At 34.1% G+C, this 9,634-nt stretch overlaps 1 protein-coding gene across 1 annotated transcript in view; it reads right to left on the bottom strand.

The window, feature by feature from the left end:
* Positions 1-2,243: 2,243 nt before the first annotated feature.
* The window catches only part of LOC118922483 (uncharacterized), a 97,561-nt gene continuing 90,170 nt past the window's right edge, over positions 2,244-9,634 (bottom strand). Inside the window, 3 exon segments of the mRNA XM_036905344.2 lie at positions 2,244-2,285; positions 8,159-8,412; positions 8,547-9,634. Coding sequence (XP_036761239.2) covers positions 2,244-2,285; positions 8,159-8,412; positions 8,547-9,634 — 1,384 coding nt within the window.

Below are 9,634 nucleotides of genomic sequence, written 5' to 3'. Positions count from 1 at the left end.
AAAATATTAGGGAAAAAAGGGTATTTATTTTTATGTAATTTATGATTACACAGACAAAACACATAAATCTATAAATTAATTACATCAATAGTAGTTATTTTATGTAAAAATGTAATTTGTTACTTTCTTCTCGAGGTTTTTTTCTTAACATAAAGGAACATAAGGTCAGTGCTCTCAAAATCAAAGAAATAGAATTTCTGTTATGAGCATTTTCTGTGAGCCATGAGTTACTTTCTGGAACCCATCACTGCCATACAAGTGCTCCAGTTCCAAGTTCTTCCAATTTATGACATCTATAGCTTTGAATAATGATGTATTTTGTTCTTTTTAGCTTTCCTTTCCTTATTTTTATCTACAGTGAGGGTACTATTGCATGTGAAGGTGACTTAAAACAATAACTGTTAAAAGCACATATTGTGATAATGCTTCATGCAACTGCTAAGCCTATATAAAAACAGAAGGAATTTTTAATATTGTACATTTTTTCTTCTACATGTGGGGTAAAGGTGAGGGTTTATCTTCGATGAATTTTGAATATCACCACTTAATGTTACTCAGGAATCTCCATATAAATTGTCATAAACTAATATACCTCTATCCCATACATGTTCTCTCTAATTTGGTTAATGACACCACCATATATATCACCATGACAGAAAGCTGGGAATTATACTAAAGATTTCTTTCTTTCCTTCTTTCCTCCTACATCAAATAATCCAGTAACTTTAGCCATTTTTGTCTTAATAGCTCTCAAATTTGTCCTGTCTTCTCCATTCTTACTAATTACTGCTTTATTTCAAACCCTTTTCAATTAGAAAATTAAGACAGCTTTGTCTTAACAGGTGTCCTTCTATTCTTCCTCCCCTACAACTTTTCCTTAAATCCATTCTCCACAGCACCACCAAAGTTATTTCTCTGAAGCACAATCAGACAACATTGCCACCATGCTTACAGTCCCTTAAAGGTTACCCATCACTTCTGGGATGAAGTCTAAATTTCCTACTATGACAAACAAGGTTCGTGCTGTCTTTGGTCTCACTTACCATCGGCCTTCAGTCAGATCGTGTATTATATGCATGCTACACTATGGGGAGTTACCCAAATGTGCTATTATCTTTCTCAACTGACTTTAAAAATAGAAACTTGGGAATGGGAAGATCAATATTGTTAACAGAAACTTGAAGTTCCATGAGTGAGGTAGGTCTTGAGTAGAGGGAAGGTAACCAAAATGAATACACTGCCTATATATACAAACAGGACAATGTAGGGAAAAATTGGGGAGACTCACCTACCTGGAGCAGAGACTTGGGTTTAACTAATAGAAATGATAGAGAGAGTGGTGACATATTATGGAGGTCTTAAACAAAGGTTTTGTAGTTGAATTCCTAAGTGTCTTGTAGTCCTCAAATGTATCTGCAATTACTACTCACAAAGAAGTGTTTGTTTCTTTAACTACATCTGGCAGCCTAGCCCCTATTTCTAACTGCAAAGGAAAGACATGTAGTTTCTTTTAGTTGTTTCACTGTTTTTTCCAGCTCTCTTGTCATGAGCTATTAAAGTTCTATAACTTGTTGAGCTGCTTTCTGGCAGCTCCAGAAATAGCCTCATTCATTCAACTCATTCATCTCTAAAACTTCTTGGTAAAGAATATGTTACCAGTTTTCTTAGGATAGCAAGGTTGAGTAGGATAAATAGCAAGTTATGCAAACACTGCACAATACTTATGAATCTCAACTATTTTAATTTTGTTAACCATACTCATAAAACAATAACAATAAGCAACATTAACAATAAAATAGCAATTTATTATGGTGCTATTAAATTGAGTGACCATCACAATATTAAAGGGATCTGTCAAGATTTGTCAAAAGTTAAGACCATTTTCTTCTGGAGACAGACCTATGCAAAAGATAGAGATAATTTCTGTTCGAAAAATTTGATGGCACTTTTGAGTCATTAACAGTTGCTAGAAAGGGCCACAGTTTGTCTTTTTCCTAATTCCAGAGTCTGCCAGAAGCAAATAAGATGAATGGGGCAATTGTCACATGGTATTTTGAAGCAACATCTTTGGCCCCAATAGACAATAAAGGCATGGTCACATAATGGGAAGGGGATGTGAGAAAGAACATATAATAAACATTGCTCAGGGATCTCTGTAATTTTTTGAAGTTATTTGCTCAAATACTCAAAACCTTCTTGGCTGTGCCTCTGTCTTTTCCAGCTCAAGGTATTCTTTTCATTAATCAAGGGCCAAGGTTTTGTCTGCTACCTGTGTGGAGGATGAGCTGCAAAAATAGGATAAAAAGAAACTTGGGAGTTAAAAGTTGTAAGAGAGAAAAATATATTTTTATCCTTAGACCACTTTAAATAGATTATTTAATAGAAAATACTGGATATCATGACATTGAAAATATCAAATCCATATCCAAGAAGCTACTATGATTACCTTACAATCAAAGTTATAATACTGTCTCTTAAAATACTGAGATAGAACCACAGTAATGGTCATTTTGTAACATAGGTGCCTGTAATAGGTTAATACAATGTTTACTATGCTTGCACCTTTAATTACATGTTATTTTAAGCATATAAAACTGTACATTTTTCAGTATAGGCTCAGAAACTTTTTCACTTGGTAACTGTGTGATCATAAAAAGGTTACTTGACTACATAATGCCTCAGTTTCCTTATTTGTAAAGTAAAGATAATAGAAAAAATTATGCGACTTCATAGGGTTGTTGAGAGGATTAGATAAGCTAATACTTGTAAAACTCAAGAATGCTTGTCAGATAGTAAGTGCTACTAACTATTGGTTATTAAATGACTGCCTGAAGATTTATCTTGAGTTTTATGTATTTTCATATATTTTCCAATTTCAACATTGATGTCTCCCCAGTCTTTTGTATGTCACATCACATTCTATTTATAAACTATATTCAAGAGTAATAGGAAGTTATGAAAATAATTATATGGAGAATTGAATTTTGTGACCCTTTGCTTAAACCTCTCACAATTAGCAATCTTAGTCATTTTTTTTCTGATTCAGAGCCTTTTGCAGCTTTCTAGATATGGTATTTTGAGGTCCTAGAAAAAAGCTTTGCTTGCCTCATTATCACTATATAGTCAGATTGGATGGACTATGCTTCTTGGCTGTGACCAGTATCCATTGGTGGTAGAGCAATTATGGAATAAAATAAAATGTTGCTTGTACTCGTTTCTTCAATTGTTTCCACTTCACTTACTACTTGACTGGCCATCTTTTCATTCAGGAATTACCAAGATAGTAAGTGTGGGTAAATATAGATTGTTCTCAATTAATAAAAAAGCTGCATTCCATAAATTCATTTATAATTGAGTTGTTTGTAATAAAATAATTTTCTTATTAAAATCGTCAGCAAACAGGTAGTACAGATGGTTCAGAACAGCTTGACAGTTTGGTTATTTTCTGAATTGAGCAGGAAAATTAGGGAAATAGAGTGACCTGAGAATGGGAAAAACAGAAGCTTGTAGTAAATAAGTGATGGTTTGTTAACACAGGGGGCTTATATTTTTGGTATTTGCAGCTTTCAAATTGTGTATGTGTGTGTCTGATGAGATGAGGGCAGGTCAGGAAGTACAAAGGATGATGTAGAAGAAAAATATTTTCTTTACAAATGGATTTAGACTAGCCAGAACATACTGGGATTCAATGATATGATAAAAAAGTAAAGCTTACTGCAATCATGTTTATTATTGCACAATATTCCTCTTTCTCCATATAACATTATTTCCATTGCCTTCACTTCCCATATACTCTTTTCTTACTGCTACCTTCTTACCACTACTCTTTATTTTTTTGAGGAACTCTATTACATTGGTCCCATAAACACTCCATTTAATTCATGCAGGTATCTATAGAAAGGGTTTGGTTGACATGAATCATAAAAGGCAAAAACTGAAATTTCAAACTTGCTTATTTAATCATTTCACATTTATTTTCTTTGACACCTAATATGTCCAAACTCAAACTTAAAAAACTTTGGAAAATGTAGTCTGTCAGTTGTCTTTCTAAGTAGAAGATGGAATAAATCAGGTGCCTTAGTTTATTTAAACCAGGAAAACATGGCAGATTAAACAGATCCTGTAGCTGTTGAATGAAAATATCCACTGCAGCAAACACTTCGGGAATTTAAAATTCTAGTGAAATTTTTTTGAGAATAAAATGCATCTTTAGTCAATTATTTAAGATTTATGATGTTGAGTGGCAGATAGTCACTCCTAATTTAGTCTCTACCAATATTTGAACTCAAGTTGATTTGGTCTGATTTTCTCTCTCAGTATTGCATTATTGATCTTGTTGCTAGATCAGAGAGAGCTGAGTCAAAGAACCTTGAGCCATCAGGGAAAATATGATTCTGAAATTTCTACAGAAAGAAGGTTACTGGCACAAATTTTCTGCATTAGGGACAGTAACAAAAAGCTCTTTGAGCTTGGGGCAACTGGTTCTCCTTTGGAGAGCTCACCTGGATCATTGTAAGTTTGTGGTTAGCTCAGAAACTATACATGTTGTAGATAAAGGGAGGAGGCTGGATTCAGTATGAGATCTTGATCTTTTAGCAGATTAACAGTTGTGTTCTACAAAATTATTCAGAGAACAATGGGCAGGCCACATTGTTAGCAGGAGGAACTTTTGATTTGCTTGATATTATTTATTTAGTTACATTCAGTTTGAGATCTTTTACTAATTCATCCCAAAAGGAGATTCCGTCTCAGTTCACTCTATCTCAATTTAATCCTTTCAGGACCCTTATCTTACCTAACAAGGAATCCAGAAATACAACGCTTTAGTATTACGAAGAAATATGAGTAAATTGATATATAAAGGGGGGACTTTATGGGCAGGTTTGGTGCAGAGGTGGCCTCAGTAGTTTACCAATTAACAGATCTTGAGCAGGTTGGCAGTATCTTTGGACCAGAGATGGTTGGTTTTGTTGTATTTTAGATTGAAAATTCCCAGAAAATATGTCTTCCACTGTAACGAAACACAGCATATTCTTAAAAAGCTAGGAATTGAAAAACTGTTTATCTGTATGTAAGTATATTTAGTTAAGAAGCTTTTAGTCAGGACATTGCTTTAATTAACTGGAGCATGTGGGTAAACCTGACTAAAGGTTTGGCTCAACTTACATTTATTTCAATGAATATTAAGCAGAAGAATTAAATGTATTAATGTATTCCTATGGCAATATGAGCAGGAAATAAAAGATGCACTGGGTAGAACATTTTGAAATGAAAGTATGAAAACTTTTAGCTACTTCAGCCATTCTTTCTTTTGAAGATATTGTACTGTAAATTTAACCTTTCCTGAACCAAGACTTACCTGTAGGCTTCCTCAAATTTTCAAGGTATTTATAAACAAAAGCATTTTTTGGTGGTTAATTTTTGGAGCAATTACTAGAGGTACTATTTTAAGAGAATTTTGGTGCAAAAAGCATAACACGTTTCATTGGTATGTTCAGGCATCTGCTGCTAGAAATGCTTAAATAATTCAAACTCCATATTTACAAACTCTCATTTTAATAGAGTGTACTACATGAGAATTTTTCTTCAGTGTTACTATTGCATCATCTTTGTTCCATAACCACAATTAGCCACTTTGAATGACCCTACTGCATTTCTTCTCAAGTATATTGGAAACTGCCAAGGACTTAAACTAATTAAATACTTGCGTAAGTTTTGTATAAAAGCTGTTTTCACAGTTTAAGAAAGGTAGAATGACTACTGATTTTATCTTTTATATGGAATCACATTATGTCTGAAGGATTGTAAGTAAGTTCTTGATAATTTATTAAATGAAACTAGAATCTTAGTAACATAGCTCTGAAACTACTTTCAGTGGAAGTCAGGATAACTCTCACAAAATGAAAGACAATTCAAAAGTTATAACCTTGGTTATTTCTAAAAAGTGCAACAGACTAATAATACACACACATATATTTCCAACTACCTTAATATATTGGTAACATGTGGTCTGGCTATCCAAAATGTTTCTAACCTTTCTGGAAACTCAGTGAGATTGCCATTTTATTTGTCTTCATGTAGCTTCTACACGCTGACACTTGTTTTCCTATTAAGGTGAGTAGGCTGCAAGCACTTTAAAAAAAACTAACTATGCTTTTCACTTAGTTTGTATATTCTTTGAGACTTCTAAAGTTTCATTATTAAATACCTATTGAAAGAGTGAATGATAAGGGTACAAATGGCTTGACTGTAAGTTCTAATGGTGAGTTGGTTGGATCACTTATGGTTGGTAGAAAAGTTTATTCCTTTTAAAGTGAACTTCTCTCACTTCTTAAATTGTTTGGGGAAAGCACCTCTGTTACCCCATTATAATTGCTTGTGATGGAAATACAGACAAGGGTGTAAGATACCAGGAAAATGTGGAAATACCAAAGGTCTAAAGGAGGGGAATTATCCATTCTTTCAGAAAAATGTTTTATTAATGAAGTCATCCAAAATACATAGTTTCCTAAGCTATTAATGAATGTATTTTGAAGTCTTTCCATCTTTATTGAAAATAAAGAAAGTGGTTGCCTGTATACCATTATCTAGTAATGGTCTGTAATGTATAGATGTACTACGCATAGTATATATACAGCTATACAGCTAAATATTCTATTAAGAGCTCATTCTTATTATTACATTTTTGGGGAATCAAATACTTTCCATTTGAAAAATGTGATTGTTTTTTGGGGGGAGTACCCTACTTTGTAGGTAGTTTTCATCTAAAATCAACACAGTATTTTACATACCGCAACTTAGGATGCATAGCTCTTAGATACTGTGATTTGAACTGCAATATGTTGGCTACATTCCTTAACTAGTAAGCTAAAACTTCTAACCATAGTTTCATTCAGCCAGAAACACTAAAACCATCAAATTAAACATATTTTTAGTGCTTTCATACTACTTCAAAATTTCATTTGTGAAAAACAACTGGGGAAAACATCTCTTTTTTCTAATGTTAAGGCCTATATCTTATCAATATTATTTTTATTATTTGTAACTCGCCAACATTACCCTTAAGTTTATATAAGGAGAAGCTATAAAACTATACTAGATAATTATAACTGCTTACAAGGAGGTATGTTCTCTTGGGAAAATCACAAAATCATTATCTATTAAAGTAGAAGCACTAAGGAGATACCAATTTTATACTTTCATTTGTTCTAATTAATTTTCATTATAAAAATGCATGTCTTATTTTAAATGCACAGTTACATTCAGTTGCACATTCTAGTAGAAAAAAAAGTAATTATATTGTTTCACACAGATACTACAACCCAAATTAAATGTATTTGTTTACTATGTCTAGTGAAGTAGAACAAGGATAAAACTGAATATAAACCAACTTAATTATGTCTTAATGACAAAATGTTAGTAAAGTTTCATAGAAAGGAATATTATTTGTTGCTGTCAAAAATAGTTTTTAAATATTTAACAATCTTTGTGCATGTAATTCAGAGTGCTAGAAGAAACACTTGATAAAGACTCATTAGGAATATAATTTTACTTATTTCCAGGAGAGAGAAAGTAAATTTTAAGTCAAAAGTAGCAAAAGTTTTGGGTTCTTTGTTCCCTAATATCATGTCGCCAAAGTAATTCAAATTCTATTTAATTAAATGAGAGATTAGAATATCATGGCTATTTCTAACAACCTTCTTAATAAAATGTGATTTTTGAGAGATACTTGTTTTATTTATCTAATGGTATTTAAAATTTGTTTAACTTTATTATTTCTCTGTATATAGAGGGAATGACCAACAGCAGGCTAAGTATAGTTGAGAGTAGGTAGGTAAAACATTACTTGGTTGTTTGTGATTTGATTTACATTTATCTATGCAACCCTCAATAGAGGTGGTAGATGAGCCAGTCACAGTGCAATCAAAGTCATTTGCTGTATGCTAGTTTTATAGCACATGGATTTTTCTAATGAAAAGCCATCTTGCTGGTTACAGCTGCAAAGGAGAAATAATATGGACACCTTGTCTCCTCTCCTCCATGGCTTGCATGTCCAAATAAATAAAAAAAGGACTTTTTTGATCTCATTGAATGACCTAACAATCTGAATTATGGGAAATGAGGAAGAAATTTAAAATCTTCATTTATATAAACTTACCTTAAAAATTTGATTCACAGCACCTAATGATATGGTTAACTTCTGAACATCTGGTGGTTCAGCTTTCACTATAATATAAAAACTAGGAAGTGGAATATTTGAACTGGAGTCAAAGTTTAAACTAGCATGATCTTTGATACCAATGGGATTCTGAACTCTGGACATTTTTAAAAATCCAGATTCCTTGGCATCAAGGACATCCTTGGACTCAGTAACATACTTAAAGCTAGCAGAGTCCATGGAGCCAGCGGAGTCTTTGAGGCACACTCCAAATTTGTGGTCATCAAATATTGTATAATCTCTATCAAGCTTAGATGGATCAGAAAATCCAGGGATGGTTACATTTTCAGAAGTGAAAGTACAGTTAATGCAAAAGTGGGGTAATTACCATAAACAATATTAGGAATAGAGGAACTGGGACCTATTTCCAATTCAGGCTCAGAGAAACTATTAATATTGCTGGTACTAGTAGACTTGTGACCGTTATGAGTATTTATGACATAATTGGGATTGATGACAAAGTTGGAGCCAACAACATGAGTAAATCTAGGGTCATGGTTACTGTCTGAGGCATAGTCAGTGCCAGCAGTATAGCTAAGCTTAATAGTACCAGCGCAAGCAGTGGTATTGCTGGTGTCAGTGACACTGACAATGCTAGCTGTAATACTAGCTCTGGTGACAGCATAGCTGTTTCTGGCAATATAGTTGGGGTGGACTACAAAGCTAGAACCTACTACATGGGTAAATCCTGGGTCAGAGTCAATATCTGAGTCATGGTTTGAGACAGTTGCAGAGTTGTGGCAAGCAGCACTGGTGGGTTTTATATCATAGCTGGAGTTGGCATCCTTGTTAGGACTAATAGCACTATTGTGACTAGTAGCGTCACTAAGCCTGACATTATAGTTAGAGTGAGCATCTTTTCTAAGGCCAGGGTTATTATTGTCAAGATCAGTGCTATTGTCATTGTGTTCAGGGCTATGGCTGGGGCCAAGGCCACTGATGTTAGGGCCAGAGCTATTGCTACTGGGACCAGGGTTATTGGGACCTAATGTGATATTTTGGGGATGATGGGCATTGTTTTGGAGGCCAGATCCATTGATATTAGAGCCAGGCCTGATGTTGTTGGGGCCCAGTCCATTGTTGGTGCAAATATCATTGCATGACCTTGTGGCATTGCTGGGGCCAGAAGTGTAGTCCAGGTCAGTTCCACTTGGTAGCCCAGAGGTATAGTTTGGATTAATGCCATTGTTGGAGTCAGCAGCACAGTCTCGAATAACACCACTGTTTAGGTCAGAGGCATTGTCTGAATTGTTGGTGTGTTTTCCCTCAGAATCAGTGCTGTATTTGGAGTTAGTATCACTGTTAGTGGCATTATCAATGTTAGTGTCAGGTTTATTGCTGGAGTCAGTTCAATTGCTGAAGTCACCATCTATGTTGGAATCAGCTTCACTTGGAGGGTTAGCATCACCACTAGGC

Source organism: Manis pentadactyla, chromosome X (assembly GCF_030020395.1).
Source record: "Manis pentadactyla isolate mManPen7 chromosome X, mManPen7.hap1, whole genome shotgun sequence".
Classification (NCBI taxonomy): domain Eukaryota; kingdom Metazoa; phylum Chordata; class Mammalia; order Pholidota; family Manidae; genus Manis; species Manis pentadactyla.
The sequence above is the reverse complement of the archived record's forward strand: the minus strand, read 5'-3'. Positions and strand labels throughout refer to the sequence as shown.